At 54.4% G+C, this 13,462-nt stretch overlaps 4 protein-coding genes across 4 annotated transcripts; 2 read left to right on the forward strand and 2 right to left on the reverse strand.

Annotated features, from left to right (window-relative positions):
- Window positions 1-1,702: 1,702 nt before the first annotated feature.
- On the forward strand, window positions 1,703-2,383 carry PODANS_6_4510 (uncharacterized protein; the record flags this gene model as incomplete). Its single annotated transcript, XM_001909914.1, has 1 exon — window positions 1,703-2,383. The coding sequence occupies one exon, from the start codon at window positions 1,703-1,705 to the stop codon at window positions 2,381-2,383; it is 681 nt and encodes a 226-aa protein (XP_001909949.1).
- A 1,003-nt stretch (window positions 2,384-3,386) lies between these two features.
- PODANS_6_4520 (uncharacterized protein) lies at window positions 3,387-4,929 on the forward strand (the record flags this gene model as incomplete). The annotated part of the gene is made up of 3 exons (XM_001909915.1): window positions 3,387-3,492; window positions 3,553-3,717; window positions 3,770-4,929. 3 exons carry the CDS (start codon window positions 3,387-3,389, stop codon window positions 4,927-4,929), a joined length of 1,431 nt encoding a protein of 476 aa, XP_001909950.1.
- A 196-nt stretch (window positions 4,930-5,125) lies between these two features.
- On the reverse strand, window positions 5,126-6,644 carry PODANS_6_4530 (uncharacterized protein; the record flags this gene model as incomplete). The annotated part of the gene is made up of 2 exons (XM_001909916.1): window positions 5,126-6,369; window positions 6,434-6,644. 2 exons carry the CDS (start codon window positions 6,642-6,644, stop codon window positions 5,126-5,128), a joined length of 1,455 nt encoding a protein of 484 aa, XP_001909951.1.
- A 1,903-nt stretch (window positions 6,645-8,547) lies between these two features.
- Window positions 8,548-12,349, reverse strand: PODANS_6_4540 (uncharacterized protein; the record flags this gene model as incomplete). The annotated part of the gene is made up of 2 exons (XM_001909917.1): window positions 8,548-11,971; window positions 12,093-12,349. The coding sequence occupies 2 exons, from the start codon at window positions 12,347-12,349 to the stop codon at window positions 8,548-8,550; spliced, it is 3,681 nt and encodes a 1,226-aa protein (XP_001909952.1).
- Between the last annotated feature and the right edge of the window lie 1,113 nt (window positions 12,350-13,462).

Below are 13,462 nucleotides of genomic sequence, written 5' to 3' on the forward strand. Positions count from 1 at the left end.
TGCTGGGAAAATCAAGTTTTGATCGTCTTGGTATTCAAAGCTTTTACACTTCTGAAAAAACCCGCTGGCTGGTTCTAGTAAAGCGCCTGCATATCCGCCACGAGTGGCGAGAAGGGTTACAACAGAAGTAAGGCTGTAGCTGGACTGCGCCGCTGAGGCAAAACAGCTTCTCCGGAAAGAACGGCACTACGGCACGTTTGCCTGTTGGTTGACCGTCGCCGTTGCACCGGCGCATGGAGGCTCAACGGCTGTTGGTTCACTGTTGCAGAAAAACTAATGCGTGGGCTGAATGACTACCAGGGTGCCCGAACCTGGAAAGATTCAGTTGGCAAACCTGCAGCGGTGAATCTTTCCGATGATCGATCGGAGAATTTGCTAGGCGAGTGTCAGTTAGGCGTAACCAGTCTTGTGGGTGGCAGGTTATGGGGAGGTGATAGTCATTGATTGACATCTGGGGGATTTGCTGAGCAGGAGGAGGATGGTTGTTGGGACCAATAGTAAGGAGTAAGTGTTGGGATCTACAGTGTTGATTTTTCAGCTGGTAAATCCGCCAGCCTAAGTTGAAGCCTTGGACAAACTTCTTCCCTTTGACTCTAAGTTGACCGTTCCTGCATCTGGTTATGCCTAGCATAGGGAATATGGGCTGATATGTCGAAAAAAACCGGTTCAGCATGCCATCAGACTTGCTGTTGAGTCCCAACAAGCTCTATTGGTAAAGAGAACAACTCTTGGCTCTCGTATACCAAGCCTTATACGCCGCAGCTTCAGCCGCCAACACCATATCTGCCTGCAGGATGGGCAAAAGAGGGCGTGGACACACTGTAGCCTCGACGATTCAAGGGCAACTGACCTTGCATCGCCGATCTGTAGAGCCTCAAAAGTTGAGGATCAACAAGTTCATTCCCTAGAATGAACCCATACTCTTGTGCGTCCTCCTCCATTGAGCCACGATGTCTCAAGAACCGACAATGTCTTCGTCCGAGACGGACATGCTAGGATACTCGAAGATACTTGTCGGTCACAACAATGACTTGCCAGGAACTTTGTGATGTCATCAGCATCAAAAGATTGGAGTTTTCGGCATCAAATCCGCGTCACCCGAAGATGATAGTCGAGGAAAACATCAAAGTGTAAGAAGAGGAGATGGACAAAAGGAGAGAGCAGCTCGCCGTAAAGCTGGTATAAAGATCAAGAGATCTTCACTTTCACCAGGACCATTTCCATCTCTAGACCATCACACTTCCATCCATCTTAAGCCTTCTGAACATTCAGAGCCCCTATCCCACCATGAAGAACGCCGTCCTTCTCTCCGCCGCCTTGGGCGTTGCCTCGGCACAGGTTATCAACTGGTGCAAAGACGAGGATTGCTCCGACTGCCCATCCTCAGTCATTTCGGGAGAGTCGCGTGGTAAGTTGTGCTTCTCATGTCCTTCCCTCTGAAGACCGGAAAGCTGACCTCCTGAATGCAGTCCCAGAATGTGTCATCTATGACACCGATGTCGTCTTTGGAGGTCAAGGCTTCAACGAAGGCTCAGGCGGCAACCTTCTTTACGAGGTCTTTGGCAACTATGCCGACGCTCCTTGTGGTGATGACGGCCCCGGCGCAATTCTCATCCGCTCTCCTGCCTCCCTAGCCAGCGTCGGCTGCGGCAATCTCAAGAAATGGCGCAATGATCCCGGCTGTGACCGCGCTCCCATTGAGATGGAGGAGACCTTCATGGTCCAGTACTGCTGCGGCTTCGACGAGTGCAACCCTCTCGGAATCCCCTATGACAAGAAGAGGAACATCATGATTGGCGGCCACACCCGGCGCGATTCTTCACTCCCCTTCGGGATCTCTGCTCGAAGCTCGGGTAGCGGTGGGCTGTACTTGCAGTTCAAAAACGGCACCATCATCCCTCCCAAGGAGGTCGGATACCCCCCCGAATCCCTTGCTGCCCGGGCCAAGAAGATGAACCGCCGCTGCGAAGGGTATGAGCAAGACTCCTATACCGCGAGTGGACAGCCTTACTACAAGACTTTTGAGACGGAACTTGTTGGTAGCACCATCGCCCCCTCGAGCGAAGACCGGACCATTGAGGTGAGGCATTCTCGCTCAGTTGAAGTCCGCACGACTTTCTCTGTGTCTGTTGGTGACCCGCTTGGAATTGTGTCGGCTTCGGTCGGGTTCGAGTTCGCCACGACTGAGACGCAGGAGATCACTTACCCGCTGTTGGTTCCTGCTGGAGTGAGCGGGACGGCTGGCTTCACGCCAGTGTACATTTGCACCAGCGGAACTTTGAGAGATTGTGATGGCAACACTACGAACGAGGAAGAGAGTTGCACGGCTTGGTTAAATGACAACGGAGATATTCAGGGGGATTGGCAGGTTGTGGAGTCTTGAGCATAGATGTGAGAGAAGAATAGTTCCGAAAGCTGAATCGTAAAGAGTTTGTAAACCTTGTCCTTTGATGTTTGTGTATGTTGGAGAGAAGCTGGGCTTGGGTCATGAAGAGCATGTCAAAATCTTGGCAGGGAGCAGCAACCATGTGGCCCGTGCTGATGCTTGGTTTGGACCCCGCTTGATCGACCCACTCCCAGCCTTGATGGTGGGGTTGATGAGAGCTTCGACGTTGATGATCCACACTTTTGACTTTGTGTTCCTCCACGTCAACTCTTGGTCAGCTGTTTCTCTACAAGCCCGGGAGAATCACAGACATTTCGATGACTGAGCGTTGTAAGTTGTGCTCACTGAAACATTCTAGAATTCCATAATAATTAATTCATACTCGGACCCCGTAACTCTCTTGATCGACGTTTGTGAAATGCCTCTCTTACTGGCTCTCCGGTGTCACAACATGATCGACAGCTTATACAACGATAGGAACAATAGATAAGGGGAATATATATACGATGTGCGAGGGGCGCAGCTGCTCGGATCGCCCTGGCCACTCAAATCGACACGCTCTCCGACAAGCTGCATGAGCTGTGCTTGTAGACCAAGCATGTTGCGGTGAAGCACGTTCCTCAACCTCGTTTCGTGCCATGAGGGGCCTTGAGATATATATGTCGTGTGTAAATCTGGCGGTGAAACAATGTCTTCGCTGTAGTCGTTTGACATTGCCACACTTGCCGCCCCGTTGGTGCTCCCTCTTCGAGGCTTGAACTACCACGCCGATTGTCGTTTGTGCAAAAGTTTCCGTCTGATTGTTCATTTCACCGCTGGGTAAACTATCTATCCTAGTTACCAACGCAATCAGTTGGGTAGTTTAGCTGAGCTCAGCTGGACACATGCGGGGCGCCATATAATAGGAAAACTTCCGCTCTTTTCCTTCTGGGGACTTGCTACACCACACTTCTCAAAACCCACTATCCCCTGGGTCGTAGATAAGAACGACAACACCATCATGTCCAACCCTTTAGGTTTTGGGAACAGAAAGTTCTCCATCAATAGGAACACGGGCGTTCCTAGACCTGCCCGCCGTTTCTCCAATACCGAGCCTGGTATCAACGGTATGCAAACACCATTTGTCTTGCCCCCAAGTCTTGGCGACAGTTACTGATGCAGTCCAGAGGCCAGTTCTAAGATCCACAGGCAGTTTCGTGCTGCTCATGAGGGCCATCTTCCTCATGCCGGTCTGGATGCCACCAGGGCTTCTACCGGTGTTGTTTGGTGTACCGAGCGAGCAGCCGAGCATGGCTTCCTCGATGAGCCTGACAAATGGGCAAACCTAGGCCGTATGTAACCCCCTTCCTGTTCTTCTTGAAGCGTCACTAACAAACCCAACAGAGGGTGCCCCTGAAGTGGAAGATGACATTGAAGGCTGCTTCCCCCGGCCCAAGACCATTGACATCAGCCTCGGCAGCCGTGAATACGGCCCAACTGCCGGAATCAAGCCTCTCCGTGAAGCCGTAGCCAACCTCTACAACGCGATGCACCGCCAGGGCAAAACCAGCCAATACACCTGGGAGAACGTCGCCATCGTCCCCGGCGGCCGTGCTGGTCTCATTCGGATTGCCGCCGTTCTGAACAACGCCTACGTCGGCTTCTTCATCCCCGACTACACCGCTTACAACGAAATGCTCTCCCTCTTCAAGAACTTCGCCGCCATTCCCGTCCCCTTGTCCGAGGAAGACGGCTACCACATCCACCCCGACAAGATCGCCGAGGAGATCGCCCGCGGCACCTCCGTCATCATCACCTCCAACCCCCGCAACCCAACCGGCCTCGTCGTCGCCAACCCCGAGCTCGCCGAAATCCAAGACATCTGCCGTGAGCGCGCCACCCTCGTCAGCGACGAGTTCTACTCTGGGTACAACTACACCTCCAACTGCGACGGAACCTCCATCTCCGCCGCCGAGAACGTAATCGACGTCGACGAAGACGACGTGCTCATCATCGACGGCCTGACCAAGCGGTTCCGCCTCCCAGGCTGGCGTGTCGCTTGGATCCTCGGCCCAAAGGAGTTCATCAAAGCCATCGGCTCCTGCGGTTCCTACCTCGACGGCGGCACCAACGTCCCCTTCCAGGAGGCCGCCATCCCCATGCTCGAGCCGTCTCTCGTCAAGAAGGAGATGCAGGCTCTTCAGCAACACTTCAAGGAGAAGCGTGACTATGTCGTCGAGCGCCTCCGCGGGATGGGATTTACTATCCGCCACGTGCCTGATTCCACGTTCTACATCTGGCTGAACCTCGAGGGGCTGCCCGGCCCGATCTCGGACGGGCTGAACTTTTTCCAGGCGTGTCTCGAGGAGAAGGTGATTGTTGTTCCGGGGATCTTCTTTGACTTGAACCCGGCGAGGAGGAGGGATTTGTTTGACAGCCCGTGTCATCACTTTGTGCGGTTTTCGTACGGGCCCAAGATGGACGTGCTGAAGATGGGGTGTGATGGGATCGAGAGGGTGGTGAACAAGTTTAAGAAGTTGGTTAGCCACCCCAACTATAAGTAAGGGTTTGCAGACGGGGGGATGATGATGATACTGGGAGAAGCAAAACAGGGAAGAGGTTAGGATAACAAAGCAAACTGGGCCTTTAGGTAGAACACGGTCCTTAATTAGAGTCAAATAGACGGTCACTCTTTGTTGCCGCATATGGCCTGAAGATGATACACATCTCCCCCCTACCGTACATCCCTCCATTTATTATCTACAACTTCACCGCCGGCGTCCTAACCAACCACAACCCAATCCCCACCCCTATCGCCCCCGTAATCCCCGCCATCACCACCAACACCAATCCCAAAGCCCCCGCCCCTTTTGCATCCACCCCCTCCATCTCCTCGAACACACCCTCCAACTGCCTCGCCATTTCCGTCTCCGCAAAATTCTCCCTCACCCTCTTCTTCCCCTCCTCCCCCATCTCCCTCAGCTCCCCCTCCCCCATCCGCTCAACAACGCGCTCCATAACCTCCCTCCACAACTCGGGCTCCCCAGCCCTCAACCACCCCGTCCTCCCCTCAACAACAGTCTCCAACGGCCCCCCGCTATCCGCCGCCAAAACCGGCACCCCCCTCAGCATAGCCTCCAGCGGCACAATCCCAAAGTGCTCCTCCCTCGGCGTATAAACCAGCAACTTTGCACTCTTTAACAAAATCTCCTTCAGCGCATTCGGCACCGACAGCAGAAACAAGACATCCACATCCTCTATGCTCGAGTTCAGCGCGCTGACCACCGTTTTGACAGTGGCAGACTTCAACCCCAGTTTCTCGCACAGGCTGACTAGATCAGCATGGTAAGAGACGTTCTCGTGCACCCTCGCGTCATAACCCCCGGCAACGACAAGCTTTGATTTCTGTCGGGCGGGAGCGGGGAGGAGGGCGAACGCTTGGATGGCGAGGGCGATGTTTTTTTTGCGTTCGAAGCGGTTGATACTCAAAATGATCGACTTCTCCGACTGCCCCCATTTAATCGGTTGGGTTTCTTCGTCGGGGGAGGAGGAGGAGGGGAGGGAGGTGTTGATGCAGGGGTAGACTATTTTAAGCTGATCGGCTGGATAACCCGGCCAAGTCTTCGCAACGACCGACTTTGTGAAATTCGAGTTGACCGCCGTCGAGGTCGCAAAGCCCATGGACCATTGCTCCAGCGCATCAAACGGGATCCGATACAGTCTCTTGAACAGCGACGAGTTTCGGTTTTGGACGAGGAGCAAATCGGGGAAGTGGCAGTAGAAGAATATCGGTGTCTGTGGCCGCAAGAGGGAGAGGAGGGGTACGCCGGCGGAGAGCTGGTCGATGAAGAAGCCCGAAGGGTTCATCTTGGAGAGTTCCGAGGTGAAGAGAGTAATAGACAAGATGAGGTGGATCTGGCGGAGGATGGCGCAGAGGATGGAGAAGCGGCCGAGGATGGAAGGGGGGATGACGGTGTTGCCTCTTACGCGGACGTCGAGGGTTCCTGTTTACACATAACCATTATTAGCATCCTCTCAGTCCGGTAGATAGACGTAAGAGGAACGAACCATCCCTAGCCTCATCAAAACAATGCCCTGGGTCGCAATGGCTAGTAAAAATCACCACCTTGCACCCTCTCTTCTGCAGCCCAACCGCCGCATCGACAACCAACCTCTCGGCGCCGCCTATCCCGAGGTCTGGATGTAGAAAGACAATCGTTTTCTGCTTTTTCTCTCCCACTTTCCCATCCCCCGTTTCATCTTTCGTTCCCTTCGCCATAGCCGCCTGCTAGTCTTGCCGTTGACAATTCTCTTTTGCGACCACAAAAGTTGCGACAAGGCTGTCAATGAACCAGCGAGTCCCGCTGACGTCGCACAGCCAGCCAACTTACCCAGGTCCTCCCGGCAGGCAAATTGCACTTCCTGAAAGAACAAGCGGGGGGGTCGACGTTTAGCTAAGCTTTTCCTTCCTTGGCAAGGATCTTATCATTATCTCTGATAAGATGAAATAGATAACACCTTCCCCCTCCACAAGCCTCACCTCTTACCTTGTCGTTGTCAGTGTGACTGTCACATGCCACCATTTCTCACACCTGTTCGATCACGAGACTACCACTCTGTACGCATTTCCCAACCCCCAAAGTGGATATGGCAAAGGAAAGAGAGGGATCCAGAACACCTGCCTCAGGTCTCACCGCTCCCTCCCGTTCCCGCTAGCTATGTCCCGACCCCCATTCCCGAGTCCCCACTCCCGACGACCGAAAGCCTCTCACTCTCCCGGCCGGGCAGCCGGCTTCCGAATGTCACGCAACTAAAAACCGCCTTTTCTACAAGCTAACATCGCCACTCAGGCACCGTAAACCCATCCGGCTTCCTCTCCCGTCTCGCCCAGCAGCCCAGCCCAGCCTAGCCCAGCCAGCCGGTTTGCCTGATTGGGGCCCAACCCGCCCTTCAGTTTGTCGCACACTGTGCGAGACACCCTTCTCATGAGGAATAGTATGTGTAGCAGTCGTCTAACCCTAGCCCCATGCACGTAGGGGCTCCTCCTATGGAGCCAGCCAGCACATTGGGTCAGGGGGAGTCAGTCAGTCATCGTCAATCCTCTACTATGCCTCCGTTTCGGTCCGGGGTTCCTCCTACCGGTTACTATTCATGTGTTATTCCTGCCGCGTGTATCGCGGTAAAGACAGTAAGCAACACATGAATACGTGGCGTGCATATCACCATACCCATCATCAACAGCCAATAGTCAATCAAGAGCATGAAACCACAAAAGGCGTGAATTCAACATCCCCCAACCCATCTACCCATGATCCATACCCCTGTCCCCTTTCCAAATCCAATGCATGAATGAGTAAAACACCACCTCCAAAAAAGATAGAATCTAGTAACAAAACACCCAAAACAATCACAACTATGAATATCAATATTTATCTTCTTCTTTCAACAACAACAACAACAACAACATTATATAAAAATAATCTCGCCCCCCTTTCCCTTCACAGACCATACAGGGCAAGGGTTGTAAAAATGTACACTTGAATCGAAAAAAAAAGCCGAAAAAAAACCAGGTATTGTAACAAAACTGGGCGGGTTTCAGTAATCAAGGATAAAAACACTCTCAATATCTTGATTGATTCTGATCGTTGTGCTTGCCATTTTGTTTCTGCCCTTGAAAGAAGAGAAAGAAAAAAACGCCCAATGTGCAATTGTTGTTGTTTGTTGTAATTGTTGTTGTGTGCTTGTCCCACCACCCATTTGTGCTTGTCCATTTGTCCCCGATGCAAGAGAAAAAAAAAACCCTGCTATGATTGAAAACCAGAGAGAGCACCTCTCTCACTCATCCCCCAATCATCTGTGTGGCCCATCGTCCATCATCATCACCCATCCCTCTCATTCACTTCGTTCATCCCAATCAATGCAAACTCTCTCATCAAAGAAACTGCTTGTAAAACGCCCACACCCCCCATTTCCTTCCCAGAATAAGAAATTCTTTGCAAAAAAATGCTGGCAGTCTGTCTGCAACAGGTCTAGTAAAAACACCCACGGGGCCCCGTGTAAATGCCATGATTGAACAACGCGTAGACAAGAGAAAAAACAGATTCGAAAAAAGAAAAACTCGACCGCAATTTCCCTTGAAACAATCCATGTATCTTGCAACACGCCCGCTTGTAGTGACCGGCTCACTCGTCATCGACAATGATCTTCTTGGCAGTTTCGGTGCTGCCAATACTGGCGTTGGTGTCTCTCCGGCGGGTGGTTACGATTAACCGGCCCACCGACTGATTCTCCCGAGGCGGGTGGCGCTTCTTCGATTTGGCCATGACTAGTCCCTCATCACTGTCACTGTCATCATCGTGATCGTGGTCAGCGTGGTGATTCCGTGAAACTTGACGGCCTCGGCTGGTCTCCATGGCGCTGGCTGGACGGGCTCTCTCGTCTAGTCTGAGGTTAACGATATCCTTCCGGGTTTGGTCCTCGAGAGGGAATCCCAAGGCTGGCTCTTTCGAAAAGGCTGGCGGTGTGATTGTGTCGGTTGTGTCAATCACCGTGTGTCCACCAACAACCCCGGGGGTGCCGAGGAATTCGCCTTCCAGGTCGGCCGAAACAGAGCTGGTGCTGCTAAGAAGAGCCGGCAAGGAAGGATCCGACTGGAAGGCAAGCATGTGCTCTGTAACATCCTTGGCAGGCTGCGAGTTGATTCCATAGACTGGGCTCGCCGCCTCGCTGGGGCTTGTGAGAGGTGTCGTCAAGGCGCCAATCGAAGCCAAACTAGATGATTTCATAGTCACCACGGTCTCTCCTCGCGAAAGGGGCTCGGGGTGAAACACATCGTCCTCGGGCGATGGAGGACAAGGGATGAGGGCGGGGTCGACTTCGGCTATGGGAGGAGTAGGCTGGCGCAACGGGAACTGTGTCCTTGGAGACGGCTCCAACAGGGAAACCCGTCGCTGGCGTTGCTGCGGTGTCTTTACCTCGGGCAGGTCTTCCACACGGTGGGCCGTCTGCGGCCTCTCGTCAAGCTCTACGGCGCACCGCTGTCTCTGAATGTTTGGGTCCGACTTTGGCTGGGGATAGTGATAGCCTCCCAGCGCGCTCAGAATGGGAGACTGAGCAACACGTTCCCGGTCCAGGTCTCTGGCAACCTCAACCGAGCGGGAGGGGAGCGGCTTCTGTGTGAAAGTCGTGTTTCCTGGGGCCATAGCCGTGCTCAACGAGACCTTTGGTTCGGCGCGCTTATCGGTGCTAGCGAAAAGCCCCCGATCCACAGATCTTGCCCGGCCCAGATCGTCGGTAATGGGACGGATGTCCCGGGCTTTGCGCAAGGCGCTGCTGGGATCCTCGGTCGCAGGATCAAACAAGGGGGTTGGCGGCATTGTCCGTATCTCACCGGGCCCGGGAGTAAGGCTGAGGAAGGCGTTGTTGACAGATCGAGAGGGACCATGACGAGGTAGTGATCTGTAAGGTGAGGCCGAGGCCGACGCAAGCCACCGTTCATTGCGAGCACTGAGATTATTAGTCACGAGCTCGAGTACCTGGCGGGGCGTAGGTTCGCGATGCGGCTCCGTGGGGGGGCTGTTAAGCGGACTGGCCACCACGCTTTGCGTTAAGGGGTGCTCGCTCTGGGGCTGAGTCTGTGGCGTCGAGTTGGTGAAATAATCATCTGGACGAATGCTTTTGCGACGTCCTTCTCGCAGATGGGGTGTGATTGGGCTGTCGCCCGCAGAGCTTGCGGCGCTGCTCGTAGCCCGCCTGCGTGAAGAGACGCTCTCCGCTCGGTCTTGACGATGCATCACCTTTCCGACAGCCCTCTTGACAGCCGATCTGGCGCGCTCGAGCAACGTCAGGGGAACCACGGCACGAGCTACTTCCTTCTCGTCAACCTGAATTTTGCGTCCAGATGTGCGTCGAGACGGATCGGTATCATCGAGCCACGCCAGGATATTGGGAATGCCGTGAAGCACCCATGGATGCCGTTTCACATCACGAAGGCGAATTCTCTTCTCGGGATTCTTGGTGAGCATCTTCCTAAGCAAGTCGATAAGCTCCCGATCCACCTCCTCATATTGAAGTACATCGTCATCGCGGTATGGCGGTCTGTTGATTCTCGTATATAGCGATCTCTCATCGGGCTTGGTAGCTGGGTCAACTGGGGCGAGTCGCCGAGCGGGAATGTAGACCTCTTCCGTGGCAATCTTTCGGAACATTTGCCATTCGTCTTCGGCCAGGAATGGAATGCGAGCATAGATAAGGCAGTAGAGTGTGACACCCAGTGACCACACATCAATCTGCTCCGTCACCTTGGGCTGCGGAGCTCCCGGCTTGTCGTCATACGCATCTGTGTAGCAAAGCTCGGGCGCAAAGAAGGCGGGTGTGCCCACCGTCTTGGCAAGCTCGAGGTCGTCGTCAAAATCGTGGGCTTCGGACTCGGATACCGCATCGTCTGGTTCACCATCGCGGACAGGTCGGCCAAAGTATGAAACGCCGAAGTCGGAAATCTTGACACGGTGGTCCTTGGTCCACAGCAGATTCGCCGGCTTGATGTCTCGGTGCACGACACCCTCGTAGTGAAGATACTCCAAGCCTAGAACGGTGTCGCGGAAGGTGTTTCTCGCTTGCTCAATGGTGAAGCACGGTACGTAGGAATAATCGTCCACGTAGGGATCATGTACTCTGTTATAGTCAATCGAAGACATGTGCGAAATGATGGAATCGGCCATGCTCGGTGATCGCCCACGGAAGGCTGGATCGTCTGGATAGGCGCCATACATGGTCCCGTCGAGTGCCGTTGCTGACATGGGGTTGGAGCGGATCGCCCCCGGTGTCTCGAGATCGTCCTCGTTGCAAATCATCGACGCCGTTTCCAAGTCGAAGGGCTCGGGGGTTCCGGTGCGAGATGCTACGTTCAGACTAGCGAGTCTAGTTCCCGAAGGAGCTCGAGACGTCAATTTTGATCCACCAAAGGAGTCAGGGCTTGATGGCACGTGGCCAGCATAGCCTTCTGGCATGTCCTTGCCGAGTGATTGTGGGAAATATTCCATGTCGTCTTCGTCAACACCATACTCGAGGCTCCAGTAATCGGCTGGGTTGGCTTGTGATCGAGAGTGCTGTCTCGCCCGCTTCGCATTCTTCAACGCCTGACGTTGTTCCAAGATGTGTTCGTAATGCTCCTCCTCAGGCGTGGGTTTCTCGCCGCGCTGCTCTCGCTCGACGCGCCGGCGCTCGAATGCGCAGATATGCGGTAGACCCTTCTTCCTCCATACGACCTCGCCGAGTTCGACGTGCTCCAAGACCATGTAAATCTTCTTCAGTACGGGATCGTCAATGATTTCGAGCAGGGCGACAACATTCGGGTGCCGAATCTTTTTGAGGATGGCGATTTCCTTCTTGCTCTTGTCCTGAGTCGACATGGCGGTGACCTTTCCTAGCCGCCTCTTCTTGGAAAAGCGTGGGATGATCTTGATGGCGACATAGTCCTGTGTCTCGATGTTCCTCGCCAGCTTGACCTTGCCGTGCATGCCACGGCCAAGCTCCTCAATGATTTCGTAGTTGTTGACATACTTTCGGCCCGTTGTTTCATCGTGTTCGACATTCGCCTTGTGGGTTCTAGAAGTGGATTGGTGTCAGTAGCTTGCCGAGGGTGGTTCGGCAGAAGGGGAGGGAGTCATTGGAGTGACTCCGGCCCGGCCAGCGAAGCATTACGGAGGAGGATCGGATGACAACTCACTCTCGAACTTTATGGGACTGCAGCGGGTGCAGATAGGGGCTATTCAGACCGCCCGGTGGTGTGCTCTCGGAGCCGACCTGAGACTGCGGGAGCGACATGTTGGGGCGGGGCTGATTTGGACTGAAGAGTCCCGGCGACGATACGGGAGTGCTACTGGCAGTCCGGTGTGGGATGTTCGGCGGCAGGGGATGGAATAAGTTGTGAAGTTGGGGATACGACGGGCGGTGATGGGGACGGTGTGGCTGCTGAGGTTCCATGGCGGGAAACTGGCTGGACGTCACTCTTCGGGGGAACCTTCATGCTGAACAGCGGTGTCAGACGGGACGAGTGGATCGCTATGGCGGCGGACGGGCAATTGGCTTTTGCAATTAAGCAGCCATGGTGGGTGGCAGGGAACGGGGCGACGGACGGGGGGAACGGGGGGATGGGTGGAGGGAGCGGGCAGTGGCCAAAGCCTAAAATGACAAGAACAACAAACAAGAAGAAGAGTTGAAGAATTGAGGTCGTCGACCGGTGCGAACTGGGGGAGCGAGTAACGAAGAGGCGGGATGGAGGACCGAGGATGGAGAGATGGATGCGGTGGTGAAAGAAAAGGTGGGTAGGGTGGGCTGGGTGGTGTCGCACGGTGGGGAGAGGCAAAACGCAGAGCGCACCTTGCACCACACAGAATTTGGCGGGCGGGCGCTGGGTCGGCACAGGCAGAGCAGGGGAGAGTGGCAGGGGATGGTTATGCTGCACAGTGCATCCGCCTACTTTTGGACACCGTCTGCAGCGCTGCGGCGTCGGCCAGCCTTGAAGTCTTTGGACAAGAAGTCTCCAAGTCTCCGGGCCTCGCTCCCCTCAGTCGGATGGTGGATGATGTAGGTAGTCCCTTGGTAGTAGAAAGGAACTTGCGGCTCGTCCCAACAAAAGCTCAAGTCTGCTTCTCCAACACGCGATTCCGCCCAGAGTCGGTCGACCGTCATCCAATGTTGGAGGACGCCGATGGGGAGTCAAAGAGAGGCAGGTTATCGGATTCCTGCACCGACATCTCGCCGATCGACGGCACAGAGGAGTGACTGAAGCCGGGAAGCGAGAAGCGTGGTTCCAGGTTGCCGCAAAGCGGAGCACTGATGGATGAAGTGTGTGTAAAGGGGGAAAGACTTCACGGAGCAACACGCGGGCCAAAGCACAGCATTTTGTATGTTCTCCTGAGTGTAACTACGACGATCTGATAACAGACTAAAGTGATCACCGACCCCTTGTGAGACAGACACTCACACACTGACTGACTGACGGGACTGTGAGTTGGAGAGAGTGACACTGGTGAGAAGAGAAGAAGCATCTGTGGTCCGACTCAACGCCTCGTGCAGGGGGCTGGTGGGCTGCTA

The sequence above is a fragment of the Podospora anserina genome, chromosome 6, assembly GCF_000226545.1.
Source record: "Podospora anserina S mat+ genomic DNA chromosome 6, supercontig 2".
Lineage (NCBI taxonomy): Eukaryota > Fungi > Ascomycota > Sordariomycetes > Sordariales > Podosporaceae > Podospora > Podospora anserina.